The 22,315-nt window shown below is 37.2% G+C and overlaps 2 protein-coding genes across 6 annotated transcripts in view; both read right to left on the bottom strand.

Annotated features, from left to right (window-relative positions):
* Nucleotides 1–22,315, bottom strand: part of TMTC1 (transmembrane O-mannosyltransferase targeting cadherins 1) — a 282,903-nt gene that overhangs the window by 170,732 nt on the left and 89,856 nt on the right. The gene's annotated exons all lie outside the window — the stretch shown is intronic.
* The window catches only part of LOC100977427 (large ribosomal subunit protein uL24), a 32,525-nt gene extending 10,210 nt beyond the window's left edge, over nucleotides 1–22,315 (bottom strand). The window contains exon 1 of the mRNA XM_063593131.1: nucleotides 1–22,315. This exon is cut by the window's left edge and continues 10,210 nt beyond it. Within this exon, the coding sequence (XP_063449201.1) occupies nucleotides 12,797–13,234 (438 nt within the window). The 5' untranslated portion in view covers nucleotides 13,235–22,315 and the 3' untranslated portion in view covers nucleotides 1–12,796.

The following is a 22,315-nucleotide window of genomic DNA, read 5'->3' as shown; positions in this document are numbered from 1 at the left end:
TTGCCAGAGGGACTTCTCAGGGTCCCTTTATGCTACGCTCTCGAAGGACAGCACTCTTGACAACACAGAGGCAGCTGGTGTGGTGAAGCAACCACAGGCCCCGGGGTCACAGAGACCTGGGTTTGAATTCCAGCTCATTCAGTTATAAGCTGGGAGACTACGCAGGCCTTTTAGCCTCCCTAGGTCAAGATAATTTCCACCTTACAAAGTCATCAAAAATATTTCTATAAGATGATATATGCAAGTGGCTCACCACAGTGCCCAGCACATAAAGGTGCTCAAAGTAGCATTATTAGAATAGTAACCAGAAATCAGCTGAAAATACTAAAACCCTATGGCCTATCCTTCAAGACCAGAAAAAACAATCAGAAACAAATGAGTAAAGGAATGCAGCTAGGATTAGTAGAGGAAAAGATTTAATCTCTCTCAAGTTGTGTCAGCTCCCTCCTTCCTGGAAGGAAAAGAAAAAAAGAACGAAATATTTTCCTAGAAGACAAAGCTATAATTCGGCATTCAACACTCTTCTTGCTGACGGGACTCCTTTAGTTCAGCTGTAAAGGTTGTCCATGCACAAGGCAGCCAGCTCAGGAGGAGGGAGGGAGGTGGCCTGTGAGGGCTCAAATCCAGCCCATGCTCTGTTCAACGACCTGTGGTGCCCAAGCACTGGCTTTACCTGCCGTAAAGAAGGGGGGGCCTTTTCCTAATTCACTCAAAAGAGCAAGAAGTGCCCACACCTCAAACATCACGCACCCACCATGCCTCATGCCCACAGTGTTTTCTATTTTGCATAAAGATCCCCAATGGGCCAGCAGCAGCCCTGATCTACTACTATGATTATTACTTAATACCCACTAGACAGCTTCATTGTCCTAATGATTTTCACAGGGGCTTGTTTAATCTAATGTTTCCATTTTCTTTGCAGCCAATTTCATTTTCTCACTGACATATTATGGCAGTGTTGCTATATTTCCAGTCACCGGACCATGTGCAAAGTAACTTAATGTTAAAATGAAGAATAGCATTGGTTTCTGTCTTAATTCAGCTAAGTTTCCCTTGCAGATTCAGCATGGTACTTTGTACAGTAGTCATTTAATTCATCAAACTGTGTTTAAAAAAATCCTAACCATACAAATCTTAACACCACATTTACAAACCCCACAAACATCAGGGCCCAATTTGAGACTGTTATTTTAACAAACACAATTTTCCTGTCCTAAACTTAACTCAAGTCCAACTGAACGTCCACTGAAAGTTTTCCAGTCTAAAGTTTCCAGATCATAGAGATTTTCATACATGAAGCTGGATTGTCATCCAGGGTGACCAACCCATTCAGTTTGCCTGGCACTAAGGAGCTTCGTGGGACATAGGACCTTCAGTACTAAAACTGGGACAATCCTGGAAAAACCTGGTCACCCTGTGTGCCATCCTCTAGTAAGCTGGTACAGTACAGTAGAATAAACTGCTAAGGAGTAGTTCTGCAAAAGTCAAAGGAAAAAGTGGTTTCTCTGTGCCCTGGACACACATGCAAATACACACACACACACACACCCTCCATGACTTTCTGTTTCTTGTGAATAAGAGTTTAATCAAAAACGAGTGTTTCTCCGGTGGAAGATATCTACTAATTGGTTCAACTTGTTAATTCTGAAAACATGAGAACTAGAATTTTCTCACCCACGCTTTCCAGCTGTCAGACAAATCTTTTCATCTAACTTGGATGAGCCAATATAAGGTATTCTTAATAGCATTGTTCCATGAAAGTAACAAAATGGAAAGGAGGGAAGGAAGAGACAAGGGTTTAATAACCATTAAGACTGTACAGAGTCCCCCTCTGTGTGCAATCAATGGAATTATAATGACTTTGTTTAGTGGATGATAAAGCTGCCTGGTTGATTCTAACAGAAGCTGATATTTCAAAAACGAAATTGAATCAAGCTTACGCCATTAATTAAAAGGAATTTGATGGTTTTCATTTTAAAGCACACCATATCTATAAAGGATGGACACAATAGTGCCTAAATAATCTTAGCTGCAAATAACCTAAACATTCAACAAAACTAAAATTCCAAAACCTCATACTTGTAATTTTGAAACATTTATCTGTTCATACACTGCTACGTGTGTCAGATATCCATTTTAATTTTTAAATATTGGTTAGGACTTAATTTAAAAGTTTGTGAGTTTTCCTATTTTATGTAACTTTCTTTTACTACCTTTTCCTTGTATATGCAAGCTTTATTGACTATAAGATTATCCAAAATGATTCCCACTCTCCTTAAATATGAAGACTCCAATTTTCTGGGTCCTATCACTATTATCAGCACTCAGCGGTCTCTTACTCTGACAAAAGAACCAAACTGTAAAAGTTAAGCGAATACTTCAGACTGACAAAAGCAATAGATGCTAATCAGGAGAGAATCAAACTCCAGAGCATATATTTTGATACATCCTTTGCTCAAGTAGGAAACCTGATGCCTGCATTCCTGCCATAGTCAGTCAGAGATCGATTTCCAGGGATCCCATCTACACTCTGCCTTCAAACGAAAGGTCACCTCCAGGAGCGATGCACTGGGCACAGTCTCTCTTCAAGACGTGAGGACACGGCAAATGGTGCTAATTCCATTAGGCAGGGGATTCAAAATCATGCTTGATCACCAATTTTCTAACTAGCACTCTATGAGACACTGATAGAAGATGATGCCCTCGGGCAGCCAAATGAAGCATTTCGTGGGCATGCTGGAATGAACCCTGAAGCCAGGCCATATCAGTGTGGGCAGCTGGGGAGTCATTAAGTCTTGACAGAGCTGGCTGGCATGCCACAGTGTGTGAAGAAGAAAAACATCCTGTCCTCCTATAATATGATTTGAGGGCCAAAATAATACAATTCGCATCAGGCCCTCCAGAGGAGATGCAGACAAGGTCCAAGTCTGGTCCTTCTGTGGAAATGAAAGTACTGACAGGCACACAGATATCCCTCTGCCTAAAAGCATTTATCATTTTAAGCCATTAGGATTTTCAGTTCCACCTTCAAGAAAACAGCATAAATAAATTTACTGGCCTCTAATTTTGCTGTTTCTCTTTTTTATCTAGTCAATGTAATGGGTTTCAGGATCAAGGTTATTACAAATAAAAATAAAATCAGATTTGCAGCATGAATAACCCTTTATCTGCATGTCTGTTTAGTACCTTGTGATTTTTTTGTTGTTGTTTATTTGTTTTTGTTCTTACCACATCTTAACAGGACCAATGGGCCTACTCACTAATAAGCACATCCTGCAGTTATTTCCATACATAAAGTATGTGCCATAAAATATGCATAGAAACACAAGCAACCCAAACAAGATAAATGAATTAATCCTACTGTATGAGCCATTCTCAGACAACTAAATGATTTAATTTCTTCATTTACAAAAGACAACTATTCCATCATTATACCGCGGTAGCCCCCTTTATCTGCAGCTTCAGTTACCTGCAGTCAATTGCAGTCCAAAAATAGGAAATGGAAAATTCCAGAAAGAAAAAATTTATAAGTTTTAAATCACATGCCTTTTAAGTTGTTCCGAGTAGCATAATGAAATCTCACATCATCCCACTTGGTCCCACTCGGGAAGTGAATCCTCCCTGTGTCCGGCATATCCACTCTGTTCACCCATTAGTGATGTAGCAGCCAGCTCAGTTATCAGATCGACTGTCGCAGCATCACAGTGCTTGTACTCAAGGAACCCTTATTTTACTTAATAATGCCCCACACATGCAAAAGCAGCGATGCTGCTATATGGCTATAATTGCTCTATTTTATTATGTTATTGTTGTTAATCTCTTACTGTACCTAATTTATAAATTAAACTTCATTACAGGTATGTATATATAGGAAAAAACGTAGCAATAGTATGTCTAGGATTTGGTACTATCCATGGTTTCCGGCATTCACTGGGGTTCTTGGAACGTATCCCCCACAGATAACAGGGAAGTAATTTATTTTAGAAATTTAATAAACTAATATTTCTGCAACATTCTGAAACTCATTTACTAAACAACTTCATCTGTTGGTGATACATACAAGAATCAGAGATGAACAAAAGTCACTTCTGAGCAATCAAAACTAATATTTCAAACTCACAATTTTCTGACTTTCATTTCTAAAACAAAATAAAACCATAGAGAAGTGCTGCTATACGGTGGCTGAGATTGGCTTACAGTTCTCCAGATATTACTTCTTCTTCCTGAGCACACAACTTCTCTGCTTTGCTTACAGTTAGAGATGGCCATGTGACTGAATTCTAGCCAAAGGAAGGTAAGTGGACGTGACAGGCAACAATTCCAGGTCTGGCCCCTAAAATCTTCCCATAACATTTGAACACCCAACCATTCTCTTCCTACTTGATGAAGACAAGCATGGTGACCTCCAGCCATTGTTTGAAGATGCAGAGCCACAAGATTGAGGGACAGTGGGTTTCCGAATCATAGTGTAGAGATGAGGTGCCACTAATCAGGGACATTTGTTTCAGACTTGATGTGAACAAGAAATAAGCTTCTACTGTGTGTGAGCCACTGTTCATGGCTATGATTCTTAACTAGTGGAGATGCCAATAGTAATGAGAAGTAGCATCAAAAAGCAAGGAGAAATCTATAAATTCATCTTTTGGAAACAAATGTGAGATGCTCCAAAGAACTTAGGTAAGCAACATTAGTGTCTCAGTATTTACAAACACTACATTAAAAAAACTATAACAGAACACAATGTGAACATGGCTACCATGAAATGGAAAAAAAAAAATCATGGACTTCCCATGGAAGTAAAAATTTGTATAACTAGAATTTTGTCTGAATAACAATTTGGCAACATACATCAAAACTTAAAACATTTCTCCAACCATTAGCAATCACACTCAAATCCGAAATGCACAGAAAGAGTGATGTCCATAATATTTATGAATAAAAAACCTGGATACAACCTAAATATATAATATAGGTGAATAGCTAAATAAATTTTCATACAACCATGCAGTGCAATATCATTCAATGATTTTAAAATTATCTTTAGAAGAATAAAGACATGCAGGAACACTCATTATATATTACTAACAAAAAATAAAAGAATACATGACAAAGCAACACATTCAATATTCATCCAGTTGCTAAAATGTATATATCTACAACAACAGATTAGTGAGCTATGCAGCAAAACAATAATAGAGGTTTCCCCTGGGTATTGATATGATTCATGTATTTTAATCTTTATTTTATAATTTTCTGTAGTTCTGAATTTTTAGTAATTAACATGAAATACTTCTATAGTCAGAACAAAAGTCAGTAAACACTATTATTTTGTAAAATTTCTTACAAATTAAAAATAAGGAAAGACAGAATCTCTAAAATCAGATATAAGAACTAAAGATCAAGGACCAGACAAAAATATGTTGGGCCAGCTCAGAAACCTTTATGGAATAGGCTATTCTAATAGCATTCCTCTATAACCAACATTCATAGTGATGATGCTAATATACTGCTATGGAGTGATCGCAGATAAAGGAAAAATGTGTACAACATGCTATCATTTATCTAAGACAGTAGGAGGCTATATACATTAAATTAAAGCTAAATCAAACTGAAGAAGAGAAGAATAAAAAAAGAAAGAGGAAAAGAAGGAGAAAAAGAAGAAAGGGTAACCTATAAGTAGAGGGATGAAACAGGATAGAGAGGACTAGAGAGACCTCAGGACTAGAGAGACCTCTCTACTGTGCCCTGTTTTGTAGATTTAGAAGCAGTGTTTACATTATTATGAAATAAAAGAAAAAAAACATGAAACAAAAGATCCATAATCATAAACTATATAAAGTAGGTTTAAATCTCAATAATTTGACCATATATACCTAGTACTATATACCTTAAAAACAAAAAGAATTATTAAAAACCCCACACACTATTTTTAATAATCACTTTGTTTCTGGTAATGATGGCATTGTTATTTTGAGACTTCTGGGAGTAATGTGGAATAAAGCAAATAAGTAATTACGCTGGTGTCGTTAGGAACCAGCGTTTTCAGTGGCAGCAAGGGAGACAGAAATGTACCATCAATGAGATTAAGCAAAATCCCTACAGCTCTGAATTTGAATAGAAAACATCAGACTGAGCTCGTTATCTATTTTCATATTTTAAAAGATAATTGATTTTGACAGAAGTCTCCACTGAAAAAGCCTAGAAACAGTGAGCTATCCAGTATGCAGTGAGCACCACAATGCCCTGATTTGGGTCCTAAAATTATTTCCAAAGAAAAAGAACCAAAAGCTCTTGAACAAATGGCTGTTTCCAGGTCAGAGGCAGAAAATAAATAAGATGAGGCTGGGTGTGGTGGCTCAGAGGGAGAGTTAGAAAAGAATTAATAAAGCCCTTTCCTTTTATACATAAGAATGTGACTTTTAGTTAATTTTCTCTCTGTTCCACTAGAAATCAGATGAAGATAGAATGCCAACTACGTTACAGTCAATATTGCCTATGGTAATATTATCCCTGATTGATAAACTGCAACTAAACAAGGAGGAATTATAAATGTCCCATAAATACCTGATGAGAGTGGTGTAATTTGGGCTTCCCTGAATGTGTTAATTCTTGTAATTGGTTATGTCTCTCATGTGAACACTGGAAGCCTGTGGAGTTGTTACAAGAGATATGGTGCCTTGTGGGACATGAGACTCTTAAGTAGGGGCAACCCCTGAAACTGTCAGATGAGAAGTAAACTAAATAAGCAATGAAGGTCTAACTGATCCCAGCACTTTGGGAGGCCGAGGTGGGTGGATCACTTGAGGCCAGGAGTTCGAGACCAGCCTGGCCAACATGGTGAAACCTCATCTCTACCAAAAAATACAAAAATTAGCTGGGCATGGTGGCGCATCCCTGTAATCCCAGCTACTTGGGAGGCTGAGGCAGAAGAATCACTTGAACCTGGGAGGCAGAGGTTGCAGTGAGCCCAGATTGCACCACTGCACACCAGCCTGGGCAACAGAGTAAGACCCTGTCTCCAAAAAAAAAAAAAAAAAGAAATAAGATGAACATGAAATATCTGGAATATAAAGCATGACAACTGAAGTCATATAAAGTAACTTAGAGGTAGTTCCTGTGGACCAAGGTGGAATATTTGAACATTAGTAAGAATAAAAACAGGTAAAGAAAATGAAAGAATCAAGCATTTGTCCTGTGTTGCCTATATAAACTGTACCTTCCTCTCAGGGTAATCAAATGTCTCATGAAGGAATGTCTCTCTTGATAGACAATCTGGCTAGTAAATTAAGAGAGAATACTAGAATTAGAATTTCAGTTTTTCAACCAATACTGAAATAACGGACCTAGGTATATGGCAACTCACTTCACAAAAAGAAAAACAACCAGAATTATTTACTTCCTCCTAGAAGTACACAGCACCACCTATGAAGTATTCTAGCCAAAAAGAGAAACCTTGAATGCACTCAAGCCTCTAGATCTAGCTGTGAACTTACAAGAAATTCAGTGGACAGAGGCACACATCAACTGACATCATAGGGCACAGTCAGCAAAATGCAGATTGTGGGAAGTGTTACAAGGCCCCTCCCCCCCCGCCCCCACAAAAATAAAAGCAAAAGAGGAGAAAGAGTGAGATGGGAAGGTGGAATCTACAGATTAATAGAGACTTTAGAGGCATATCAACCAATTGCAATGTATAGAAATTATTTGTATATGGTTCAGAATACACAAGTGAAAACATGAAATGAAGGGAAATGTAATGAATAATTGCCCATTTAATGATATTAGGATTTAGTGTTAATTCCTTTACATATGACAGCACCATTATGCTTGCTTTTAAGAGAACAGTCTATATATGTTATAGTCCTACTTAAATATGTATTCATGAAATGGTATGATGTTTGGAATTTGTTTCAAAATAATTTGAGGGTGAAGAAGAGGCCAGTAATTGTTGAAGGTGAAAGATGAGGGGTTTATTACACTTATTTTAAAAATTGTGTATATGTTTGAAATTTTAACTAAAAACAGTGTTTTTTAAGGATACTTATTTGATAGAGAATTAGTATCTATAATAAATTAAGAACTCCCAAAACTCAACAACAACAAAAAAGGTGATCCAACTAGAAAATGGATAAAAGACATGAAGTGGTGTTTCACTACAGAATATACACAAATAGCCAATAGATGGCCAATGTCACTAGCCATTAGGGAAATGAAAGTAAAACCACAATGAGATAATACTGGTATCACTAACCACCTACTAGAACAGCTAAAATGAAAAACAGAGCAATATCAAATACTGGGGAAGTCCAGAGAAACAGGATCTCTCCTATATTACCGTGAGTCACTCTGGAATATAGTTTGGCAGTGTCTTAAAAAGCTCAACATACAGTTACCATAAAGCCCATCAATTGCACTCCTGGGCACTTATCCCAGATAAATAAAAAATGCCCACACAAAAACCTGTACATGAATGCTCATGGCAGCTTTAGTTGTAATAGCGCAAAACTGAAAGAAAAAAAATTTATTAAAAAAACCCAAAATGTACCACAGTCTGTGAATGGTTAAACAAACTAAAGTACATCTGTATTATGTAACACTTCATAGCAATACAAAGGAAAGAATTACTGATGCAGTCAACAACTTGGATGAATCTAAAAGACATTATGGTGAAAAAAAGCCAACTGTAAGAGACCACATAATGTATGATTCCATTTACATCACATTCTCAAAGTGACACAAGTACAGAGATGGAAAACAGATTAGTAGTTGCTAGGATTTAGAGTTGGTGGTGGGGTAGAGAGTGGGTGTAACTACAAAGAGACAGCATGAGGGAGATCTTTGGGTTGATAGAATAGCTATATATCTTGAGTGTGGTGGTGCTTACATGAATCCACAGATATGATAAAATGGCATAGAACTATACACACATATTGCATGGACGTCAATTTCCTGGTTATGATATTGTACTATAGCTATGTACAATGTAACCATTGGAAGCAACTGAACAAAGGGGATAGAGAATCTCTCTCTACTATTTCTAGATTTTCCTGTGAATCTGTTATAAAATAAACAAATTTTCTTAAAAAGTTAAGCTAACCTAGTTCTAAAGCCTGTGTCTTTTCCCTTGTGCCATGCCACCTCATTACTAAAGAACAGTAAACTCAAAGCATGAACAGATATTAAAACATAGATTCAACATCTGCAGCTGGAGATGGTTACCCTTGTCGGCAAATGAATTACCAGAACTCCTGGCTTCATTCCTTTAATGTACAATACCAGGTTTAGGATTCAATCATGAGGTCAAGAGGGTTTAAAACTGAAATCAGTAGAAACTCTGACTTTTAAAAAGCAAAGTCAAATTCATTTACATCACTCTTCCCAAAAAAGCATCCAGAAACAGGATCCCAAAAAGTAGAAGGAAGAAGATTTAAAAAGAAAGAAGTTAGGATAGACATTATTATTCCAATCCAGAAAGAAGTAATTTAAAGAAAATCTTGAAGCATCTGAACCTAAATTATACTCATCAAATTCTACATAAGCCTCAATGCAAAATATGCTTTTCTGTGTCTACGTGTGTATACGCAAGGGACCCGCAGTCAATTGTGTGTAACATAAATAAACACTAAATCATGGTCTCTCTTGCCACAGCAGTTCTGAAAAGCGCTGCTAAATGCGACTGTATAATTTTCTCTTTTAGACAATTCAAAAGTTCACAAAAAGCAGAAAATCCCATACAAGAAGAGAAATAAAAAGAATGTAACATACCTGAAAGAAGCAAAGCTTGCAAATAGACTCTCCTAATTATTCAGAAGTTGAAGTGTCTGCACTAACAAGGAAGCTTATACCTAAACTAAAAATAGTAAAGATAGTCTATTTCCTATTTTTTTTTTTTTTTTGAGACAGGTTCTCCCTCTGTCACTAGGCATGGAGTACAGTGGTGTGATCTTGGCTCACTGCAACCTCCGTCTCCCAGGCTCAAGCAATCCTCCCATCTTTGCTTTCCAAGTAGCTGGGACTATAGGCATGCGCCACCATGCCCGGCTAATGTTTTATATTTTCACAGAGACAGGGTTTTGCCATTTTGGCCAGGCTGGCCTCAAACTCCTGAGTTCAAGCAATCCGCCTGCCTTGGCTGACCAAAGTGCTGTGATTACAGGCATGAGCCCCTGCGTCCAACCCTTCCTATCACTTCGAATAGGAAAAACTAAACCAGTGTTGGTGGAACAGGAGGTTAAAAAAAAATAATTTTCCATTTTTGCTTTTTCTCCAGTTAAAACCTGGAATTTCCAGAGCAGTTTTATTGATAATGACAAGAGAAAAAGAAGGCTAAAAAGAATACATATATATTTTTTAATTATACTTTAAGTTTTAGGGTACATGTGCACATTGTGCAGGTTAGTTACATATGTATACATGTGCCATGCTGGTGCGCTGCACCCACTAACTCGTCATCTAGCATTAGGTATATCTCCCAATGCTATCCCTCCCCCCTCCCCCCACCCCACCACAGTCCCCAGAGTGTGATATTCCCCTTCCTGTGTCCATGTGATCTCATTGTTCAATTCCCACCTATGAGTGAGAATATGTGGTGTTTGGTTTTTTGTTCTTGCGATAGTTTACTGAGAATGATGGTTTCCAATTTCATCCATGTCCCTACAAAGGACATGAACTCATCATTTTTTATGGCTGCATACTATTCCATGGTGTATATGTGCCACATTTTCTTAATCCAGTCTATCATTGTTGGACATTTGGGTTGGTTCCAAGTCTTTGCTATTGTGAATAATGCCGCAATAAACGTACGTGTGCATGTGTCTTTATAGCAGCATGATTTATAGTCATTTGGGTATATACCCAGTAATGGGATGGCTGGGTCAAATGGTATTTCTAGTTCTAGATCCCTGAGGAATCGCCACACTCACTTCCACAATGGTTCAACTAGTTTACAGTCCCACCAACAGTGTAAGAGTGTTCCTATTTCTCCACATCTTCTCCAGCACCTGTTGTTTCCTGACTTTTTAATGATTGCCATTCTAACTGGTGTGAGATGATATCTCATAGTGGTTTTGATTTGCATTTCTCTGATGGCCAGTGATCATGAGCATTTTTTCATGTATTTTTTGGCTGCATAAATGTCTTCTTTTGAGAAGTGTCTGTTCATGTCCTTCGCCCACTTTTTGATGGGGTTGTTTGTTTTTTTCTTGTAAATTTGTTTGAGTTCATTGTAGATTCTGGATATTAGCCCTTTGTCAGATGAGTAGGTTGCGAAAATTTTCTCCCATGTTGTAGGTTGCCTGTTCACTCTGATGGTAGTTTCTTTTGCTGTGCAGAAGCTCTTTAGTTGAATTAGATCCCATTTGTCAATTTTGGCTTTTGTTGCCATTGCTTTTGGTGTTTTGGACATGAAGTCCTTGCCCACGCCTATGTCCTGAATGGTAATGCCTAGGTTTTCTTCTAGGGTTTTTATGGTTTTAGGTCTAACGTCTAAGTCTATAACGCCGCATACCTACAACTATCTGATCTTTGACAAACCTGAGAAAAACAAGCAATGGGGAAAGGATTCCCTATTTAATAAATGGTGCTGGGAAAGCTGGCTAGCCATATGTAGAAAGCTGAAACTGGATCCCTTCCTTACACCTCATACAAAAATCAATTCAAGATGGATTAAAGATAAAAAGAATATTTGAACCTCAAATGTCTTTGAGCTCCTAACAGCTTGAGCAAAACTAACAGTAAACAATTTCAGAAAAATTTTCTCATAGAGGAAATATATTTAGTTTATCTCATTTGACTATATACATCACATTTGAAGTTGACAATTTTAACAACAGCAAAAAAGAGGGCTTTCTCTTTATTTTTAATCCTAAATTAGTACAATACTAAGTTCCTCTAAACAAATTCATATCTGATTCATTTCCTAATGTTAAGAAATACCAGAACTAGGGTCATCAGGAGCTACTTCTGTTTCTTTTTATTTCTATTTTTGACACTATTTCCCACTCTTCAGAAAATACACTGATCATTGGTGTGTAATGCTGTGTAAGATCTCTCTCTAGACTCAGAACTGGATGTAAATATTGACTGTGCTACTATGAGCTGTAGCTGTAATGAGGATTAAATAAGAAAATACAGTGAAAACACTTAGCATAAGGCATGGGATCTCCCCCTCCCCGGCCACACACACACACAGTTGGCTGTAATTATTATTTTCTAACACTGTTAACTGCAAATGACTGGTTATTGTGAACATAAAGAATTTTTTCCAACTCAATAGTTAAGTTGAAAACATAGTTTTCTTGCTATTCAGACGCGGTATGTTATTTTTAATAAAATTCTACAAACCTTTTTTCCCTTTCTATTTCAAACAATGTGCATTCTATTGCCAACCTAAGAAACTACTTTTTAAAAAGATTAATTGGGCATAGGATGATAAGATCCTATCTTGCCAATACACATTTTTATTTTTACAGCTAAATCGCATTTACAGACATTGTAAATGATTTATTTCAACTCTAAGGAAATATTTTCCTAACTAGATATCAAGTACTATCATTCAGCAGCAGCAAAATAAATTAACCAGAGCTATATTATTGCCACAAAGATTAAAAAAAAATTCCCAGGCACAGTACAAAACAGTCTACACGTAAGAATTAAAACCTATCCTATTTATTTTTACATAATTTTCACATTTTTCTTTGTTCAAATGGAATGGCATAGTATCCTTTGTTACCACAATTATTTTCTTTTTTTTTTTCTTTGTTTCAAGTTTTAATCAAAGCTTGTATATAAGATTACTTTATTCCTGCATCTTCTCAATGGTTTCTTCCTTGTATTTGCCCTTTTCCTTTCCTACTTGGCGAGATTTGGCTTTCCGTTCAAGGATCTTTTTGCGGTCTTTGTCCAGTTTTAGCCTAGTGATAACCACCTTGCTGGGGTGAATGCCTACGTGGACAGTTGTGCCATTAGCCTTTTCCCGCTGCACCCGTTCAATGTAGATAACATATTTCTTCCTGTAAACCTGGACTACTTTGCCAATTTGCTGACCTTTATAGTGTCCACGTACCACCTGAACTTCATCATCCTTTCGGATGGGCATGGATCGCACGTTGTACTTCTGTCTCAGCTCTTTGGAAAGAGGGGAAGACATAATCTTCCTTCGAATGTGGGAAGGTGCATTGAAATGCCTTTTGCGATTCTTGCTTCGGTCGGAAGTCACAAAGGGATTAAACTTCATTTTGGCCGCTCCCGCTTCGGTGATGGCCGCAAAAGGGAAGAGCACCACAATTATTTTCAAAAAAAAAAAAAACTTCCCAGGAAAGCAGAGAATAGCCAACAAACTGACACTAAGTACAATACATTAAAAATTGTAGTGCTTAAAAGATTGAGTTTTGCTTTGCTACCAAAATTAACCTTAGCTTAAAAAGACAAAACATAAAGGCACAATATCTCATTCTATATACCTATGGTTCTAAAACAAATTTCACAAACCTGACCACTGAATTTAAAAAAAGCAAATTACTCTGTTAAGAGGCATTATTTTCTATTAAAAAAACATAACTTTCAACCAGAAAAAAAAGAGGCCTGGTTTGCAATACAGCAAGTAATATTGAAAAGCCTGTTCAATGAGTACAATCACTTACTGAAAATTGTTTTTATGTAATTTGCTATTTATTCTGACAAAACTGACCAAGAGCCACAATACCAAGATTAAAATAAATCAAATTCAAATTTTGTAAGATAGGTTCCCTAATTTAAAAGCAAAATAGGCTAATACACTTATAGAAAGTAAACAAACTACTCTTTAGCTCATGCTTACTATGGTTTAAAACTGTAGACTATATTATAGCAAGATTGTTAAAAAAAAAAAAAAAAGGTGAGCCTGGAAAAGCCACTTTTCTTGATGTTGAAAGCTCCATCATTATCCATTCCCACACTCAACAGTTTTTAAATTTCTACTGAACCCAATTCAGCACCTGCTCAAGTCACTGAACTAAAACTTTCACTAAGATCACCAACCAATCCAGTACCCTAATACACATTCGGTCTTACTAGACATCTGACTACATATGACGTTCATCAGTCTCTACTCTCCTGGATTCTTTGAACATCTTCACCTCTGATTTCCCTTCAACCTCTCTCCAGTCCCTTCTGCAGCTCTTCTGTGGCTTTTCTTCCACCTACCCCTAATACTGAAACTCCAGATTTCTTTCACTAACATATTTTATTCTCATATTAAACATTATCCATAAATGATCTCATTCACTTTCAGGATTTTAACTGTCACATACTACATGCCAGTGTACCCAAAGGATAGTGTGCTGGTAAACTGGTTCTGGTGATAACATGAGGAGGGAGTGAGGGAAAGATTTGATCTGTATCATTTGCTCATTTCTGTGGTATACATACTCCCTCTGTGGCTGACTTCAAGCTACCCATATGACATTACTGTAGATGGAGCTGATGCTGGGAAGAGATGCATCCAACCTGGCTCCCTGAGCCAGTAGGAATCCACTCCTGCCAGGGCCGCTCTCCAACCCATAGCTATTGCCTGTACAGACACCATCCTTGAGCTTCCATTTCCCACATCAAGCTATCTCACCCTGGACTGGGCTTTTCTCAATTTCAACTCACCACTATCTTTTCCGAATGTTTTCTAACATTCTCTATTACACCCAACCTAGAAGTCAGACAATCATCTTTGATTTATCCTTCTTTATCATTCACAAAATCCATTCTAGCTATAACAATCTCATCTCTGTATAAATTATTTGAAGTTTTTTTTGTCTTAGTGCTGTATCACATGGAACAAGTGATGTATTTTCACCACATTTGGAGTTATGTAGTATGATCGGAATCAGAATATGGATTATAGCATGTTTTAATACATATGAGTCTATTTTTTATTTTAAAAAATGAGTGAAAGGAAAAACTCTTCTTCATAGTAGAAAGCTAAGAAACAAATGTATAAGAGATATTGGGATTAGAAAATCACCATTTGGCAACCACAATAATACGCAAGAAAACAGTGGATTTTAAAACTAGTGAATGGAAGCATATTTATAGTTTCATAATATATCCCATATTTCCACAATATACTTATTAATTACAAGAGGAGGAAATAGCTTCACAGTAGAGAAAACTGATACACTTTAAGTGGTCAAGTTAACATGATGAGTAGGGGACAAACAGACACTTCATATGATGCACTTGAGGGCACACTATGACTTCTGCAGTATTCTTGCCCAAAATGCATAACCCAAATACAATCATGAGTACATAACCAGACAGCCACAAACTAAGCAATATTTTATAGAATTGCTGGCTCTGTGCTCATAAAAAGTCTCAATGCCATAAAGAGGAAGAAAGACTGATAAACTCTTCCAAATTAAATGAGACTAAGAGACATGATCAGTGAAGTCAACACATGATCTGGGATGTCTTTTGCTATAAAGGACATTATTAAAACAACGGACACAGTCTGAATTAGATCTGTAGTATTGTTGCAGTGTTAACTGACTGATTTTGATAATTGTCCTGGAGTTGTCAAAAAGAATTTCCTCGTGTACTGATTAGCTGGGACCGTCATTACAAAATACTACTGACTAGGTGGTTTAAACAACACAAATTTATTTTCTCACAGTTCTGGAGGGAGCAGTAGGGTTGGTGCCTGGTGAGGGCTCTCTTCTTGGCTTGCAGACAACTACCTCCTCGCTGTGTCCTCCCATTGTCTTTCTTTCATGCATGCACATGTGTGGTGAGAGGAAGAACTATGATATCTCTTCCTCTTCTCAGCGGGACACCAGTCATATTGGATTAGGGCCCCACCCTTACAACTTCACTTAACCCTAATACTTCCTCAAAGGGCCTGTCTCCCAATACAGTTACACTGGAGGTCAGGATTTCAGTATGACTTTTGCGGGAACGTAATTCAGTCTATAAAGACTTGATTTAAGAAAACATACACTGAAACATTTAGGAGGAAAGGGGTATAATGTCTAAAACATTCAAAAGAGCCCCCAGTCAAACATTTCCAGGCAGGGTACCCTGGATTTCAGGTGCTGATTTGTGATGGAGCTGGTCATTGTGATGTGCTCAAGTAGCAGCAGGGACTGAATTACTGAAGGATGTAACCATGCTTTTCCTAAGGGTCAACCAGAAAATCCAGAAAGTTCTCAGACTCCTTCCCATCTCTCTAAATATCTAAAAAACTGAGGAATGATTTATATCTTTATTTCTCAAATTAAATAAAACAATTGATCGGAAATCTCATACCATACTCTTCAAATGCCTTTGCTGCCATTGTGATTCTACCAAGTAATTTGGATCCTATGCAACCCCCAGAAAGAAGGTTATTAGACATCTGTTCCCCATTAGAGAAGGGTTCTGCAATGTGTCAATCCCCTAATGCTGTCTCTGCCACCATGGGGCATCACTGTGAGGTGCATACCCACCACTATCTGACAAGCCAAGTCTCAGGTATCCATATCCCCGCCCACGCAGTGATGTCTCCAAAGTCAGGAAAGTCTAATCTGGGGCTGCCCAAAGTCTAATGCCTGAGTTACGTGATATAGCAGCTACCTATGGGTGTTTCACACGTATAATCTTTTATTATTTATTCGCAATATTCCTTTGAGTTCAGGGGTGTACCCATTTCATAGAGGAGAAAACTAAGACTCAATAACTTGCCTGAGCTACTAAGTAAAAAACTTTAAAAATAATAGTTATATTACAACCCAACCCCCAAACCCCTCCCCTACCTTTTTGTTGGGAACAAAGCCCAATTTTTAGCTGGACTCATTGCTGACCAGCTAAAAGTTTAACATTTCCTGTCCTCCCTGGTGGCCCTGTGTGACCAATGAGATCTAAGAAAAGTGTCAGGTGGGCCAACCTAGAAGACTTCTTAAGGGATAGAGAAGAACCCTATTTGCAGCCCTCAATCCTGTCTTCAACCCTATTTACTTCAATCCTGTCTCCTTGAGCTTGAATGTAGTGGCTAGAGCACTGGTAATTATTTTAGGCCACACAGATGAGGGCATAACCTTGGGCTGGCAGAACAGAGAACTTGAGGAAACTTGGCAAAGAACTAGGCAATTTTGTAGAGCCATCATACCAACCTCAGAGTGTGTACCACGCGAATTCATTTAAATGAGAGAAAAATAAGCCATTTTGCTTAAGCCACTGGTTTTTGTTTTTTATTTTTTGTTTTTGTTGTTGTTGTTTTTTGAGACAAACTCTCACTCTGTCACCCAGGCTGGAGTGCAGTGGTCTCACTCTGTTGCCGAGGCTGGAGTGCAGTGGCATGATATCAGCTCACTGCAACTCCACCTCCCAGGTTCAAGTGATTCTCCTGCCTCAGCCTCCCGAGTAGCTGGGACTACAGGTGTGCGCCACCACACCTGGCTAAGTTTTGTATTTTTAGTAGAGATGGGGGTTTCACCATGTTGGCCAGGCTGGTCTCGAACTCCCGACCTCGTGATCTGCCCGTCTCAGGCCCTGGGCTCTGAATTTTACTCCAATTTCTACTGCTTTTATAAGTTACATAGATGAGAAGGCTGAGGCACAGAGATTTTTAATACTTTCCTGAATGTTCAGAATTTAATTATGTGAGCCTAGATGTTTTAAAAGTAATAACAATGGCTTTGTGGGGTCGTCATAATAAATGAATGAGTAAATGTGCTCCCTTCTGTCTGTGTTCCTGTAATTCTTATGTGTTCCTCTCTCATACCCTGTGGAGGATTCCACTCTTCTAGAAGCCATTCATTCATTCATTGTCAGAGTAAGTAAGACTAAGCTGCTTAAATCTTCACATCTCTCTTGCATTGTAACAACTGTGTGTTCTTGATTATTACAAGGTAGATCATTGCATATTTGACCAAGCCCTGTTACTTAAACAAGATTGTACCCCCAACAGCCATGCCCACACTTAGGTGTATCTGTGCTGACTCTGTTTGGCATCCCAATCAGATAATGAAATAAATGGAACTCAGTTCAAATACCTTTTGAAACCAATCCCTGCTATAATATAATTTGCAAAAGTAACTACATCACACAAAAAAACTGACTCATCCCAGAGCCTCTTGGGGAATTTGCTGTAAAATATGGTAGAAGGGCTTGGTAGTAAATTCAGTGAACTAGAGTAATAGACTCAGAGGAAGAAACTGCTGCAATCAGTGCATCCTTTGTTTTAAACATATTGCTTTTCTTATGAGATGAGATGGAAGGAAAATGTGCTATTCGCATCTGAAAACAGGCTAAACCAAGCACTAGGCAATATGTGAGAAGATAGGAATCTCAATTTATTTACAATCTCAATTACTAAGGCATATTGCTTTAGCACCTTATATATGAAGTGTGACAATAAAGTAATGAGATCAGTTTTTTTGTTTGGTTCATAAACTGGGACTAATGGAAATGGAAATTCCAAAATAAGAGTTCCTAAACAATGTGGAGAATTTGCAAAATGAATGGAGTAAGTTTATAAATGAGATTATCCATTTCAAAAGATCTAACACTCATTTTTATATGTAAATTTATTAACTATAGTCATAGCACTTGATCTTCACAGCTCATATAGACAAATATATTAATTTGGTGACAAACAGAATTAAACATTGACAAATATTTGTGTTTTCCCTATTCTTTGTGTTTCACAAAAAACTTAAAATACAAATATACATTTTGTTTTAAGACATTTTGGGAAAATATTTGTTACCCCTTAATATCAGTATTCAGTAATTGATTTAAGATGAAAACTCTAAGGTTTGGGTTCTTTACAGTGATGAAACTGCCTTTGCAAAAATTATAACTGAGGAAATTACAACAGTAAAAGAGATCAAACATAACCAACTCCATCTTGCTTCTAACTTTTAAGCTGTCCTTGTTCATTCCTGAGTGTCAGCCCAACTAACTTTGGGAAGGAATTCAGTTCATAGTTTGACTCTGAAACAAAATTGAGAATAGCCCTTTCCCAAAAAGATCCCCTTCTTGCCTGGGACCAGTCTGCCTTTGTAGGACTAACAGATAAGCTACAAGATTGGAAATTATGGTTTAGGAGTCATGCAGCCTTTGCTGCAAGAGTCTGAACCTCCCCAAATTGTTCCTGGGGATAACATCACTATTGTAAAACCTAAGCTCAGTACTTGAGATATTTTGCACTTGATGCACCAGCTGACACCACCCAGACCAGCAATCTGGCTCAACCAGTTCTGAGATCCCACCCAAGAACAGAAGACAGCAAGAGAAATTCACTTCGACTTCCTGTGGTTCCATCTCCAACCCAACTCATCAGCACTCCCCACTTCGCAAGCCCCTACCCGCCAGATTATCCTTAAAAACTCAGGTCCCCAAAAGGGAGACTGATTTGAATAATAATAAAACTGGTTTCCCACACAGCTGGCTCTGTGTGAATTACTCTCCCTCCATTGAAATTCCCCTGTCTTGATAAATCAGCTCTGTCTAGGCAGCAGGTGAGGTGAACCCCATTGGGTGGTTACAGTGACTGTGAAACTGACCATTACCTGAAGCCAAAACTGAGGAAACAATTCTCAATCACTCAGATCTTAGAATAGATGGAGAAACTTCTCAGGATGTTTCATAAGACATGATGATGAAGTCATATGGTAACAACTCATACACACAAAAGTAGGAAAAAAAAAAAAAAAACCTACTTCCCACAATGGTGTACTGGAGGTCTGAGAGAGGACACAAGTGAGTGCGCTGTACAAATAGAACTGTGTTGGAAGGAAAAACATGAAATTCGGGATTATTTAGTCAACACTAAGAGGCTCCAATGGAGCTACTGCTGTGTCCAGAGGGTCGCACATCACCTCTGTAAAAGGCATTACAGAAGACCTTAACAAATCGAAGAAAAAAGCTATGAACAGATAGGAATGTTCTCTTTGTAGAGACTAGACAAGTGTAATTAATAATAAAAGCATTCTCAGCTCATGAGCACATTGTGATATAAATGAATGACCTCAGTAGACATTGTCATTACTCTCAACAAAGAATGTTCAAATTATTACCAATGTTTTCAGTGTGCTTGTGTCTTTATTCCCCACTGATAACATTACAAGAATATGCTTTGGCTTTCCAAACAATACAATTTATTCTCTTTAATAATTCTTCTTTTTCCTCCCTTTCACATAATCATACCACTTTATTCTCATTGCTTCCCATCAACATCATCTTTATTTCGCTTTTCTTCTCAATTCTTCTTATAATCTTTCTCTCCTCTATTGTTTGTTCTATGCCATGCTTGGTTAGGAAAAAATAATACACAATTGTGCCCTGAGGGCCAACGAAATGAATTAAGTTCACCTGAAAGCTTCAAAGGACACAGTCAATATCATCAGTCATTAGTCAAAATGAGATACCACTTCCCATGCATTAGAGTGGCCACAATCAAAGAGGTAGACAATAAGGAGTACTGGTGAAAATGTGGGGAAACTGGAACCTTCATACATTACTGGTAGGATATGTCAACTGGTACAAGCAGTTTGGAAGAGTTCAGCAAAAATTAAAACATTCCTTTACTATATAAAGTGGCAATTCCTTCCTTGGTATTCATCTTTCCAAGAATATAAAAATAAATATCCACACAAACACTTATATGTGAATGTATAGAGTATTATTCACGACAGCCCCAAATGAAAACCATCCAAATGTCCACTTACAGGTGAATGGATAAACAAAACATTTATAAACAAAATACAAGTGAACACGATTCAGCAATAAAAATAGAAGAAAGTAGTAATACATGTTATAACATAGATAAACCTTAAAAACATTATGCTACGTTAAAGAAACCTGACACAAAAGAACACATATTTTATTATTATATTTATATGTAATGTCTAGAAAAGGCGAATCTACAAAAACAGAAAGCAGATGAGTGATTGCCTGGGGCTGGGATTAGGAGTGAAAACTGACTGCAAATGCCCATCAGGGGTCTTTTTAGGGTGGTGAGAATATTATGAGTGAACCATAGTAAGGTTTGCACAGCTCTAAAAGTTTTGAAAATGTTTAAAGTGTTTTTTTAATTGACACATAATAATTATAAATATTTATGAGGTACAGAGGGATATTTAAATACATATGATGTGTACTGATCAAATCAGCTGTAAAAGTTTAGAAAATTTTTAAAGTTCCTGTTTTTTAAAATTGACACATAATAATTACACATATTTATGAGGTACAGAGGGATATTTAAATACATACAATGTGTGCTGATCAAATCAGGATAATTAGCATATCCATCATCTCAAACATTTATCTTTTCTTTGTGTTGGGAAGATTGAAAATCCTCTCTTCTAGCTATTTGAAAATATATAATAAATTACTATTAACTATAGTCAGTCTATAGTTCTATAGAATATTGGAATTTATTCCTCCTAACTGTAATTTTGTATCCAAAATTTGTAACCAACCTTTCTCTATCCCCTTCTCCCCCCACCCCTTCCCAGCCTCTAATATTAATAACTACTATTCTACTGTCTACTTCTGTGAGATCAATTTTAGCTTCTATAGATTTATTTTAAAAACTAAAATACTGTGCACTAAAAATGGGTGAATTTCACAGTATTTAAATTATACCTCAATAAGGCTTAAAAATAAAGCACTCTACTAGTATCATTTTTTATATACTAGTGATAAATATTAGTATGACAAGTCTCTATTCAGTGTATTCCCTTGTAAGATTAGAGATATATTTTCATAAGAGAAAAGTCTGACAGCCAGGGTTGAAAAGAGGTATTAAAATGCCCGGGCAGATTCACAGCAGGTTAGATGTCATAATTTAGTTCTCTTGGTATTTGTAGAGCAGACTGAAATATCTGGTTCATGTAGTATACTCCAGCTTAAAAATTCACCAAATTCAAGGCTTTAGGTTATTAATTACATTCTTTTTATATATTAATAGGTGTATTAAAAATAGATTATTTTACATAAATGCTTTCAATTGATAGATCAAATATTAGTTGCAGCTTAATACTGGCATTGTTCAGAAAAAGGCTGGCATTCTTTCCAGGTTCCCATTTGTTCTCTCTCTCTCTCTACATACCGTCCTTAACAAACCTTTTTCACACTGTACTATAACGATCCATCCCCATATCTGACTCTCTACGCTTGCCTATGCTTCTTGAAAGCAGAAGCAATCTCCTCAATGACTTGCATCATTAACACATAATTGTTACTCAACAAAACTTTTTGAAGCTTACATGTACAGTCATACCTCAGTGCGCTCAGAGTATTGCTTCCAGGACCCCCTGGGGATATCAAAATCCTCAGATATTCAAATCCCTGATATAAAATGGGG

The sequence above is a fragment of the Pan paniscus genome, chromosome 10 (assembly GCF_029289425.2).
Source record: "Pan paniscus chromosome 10, NHGRI_mPanPan1-v2.0_pri, whole genome shotgun sequence".
Taxonomy (NCBI): Eukaryota; Metazoa; Chordata; class Mammalia; order Primates; family Hominidae; genus Pan; species Pan paniscus.
This window is presented reverse-complemented; position numbering and strand designations above follow the sequence as displayed.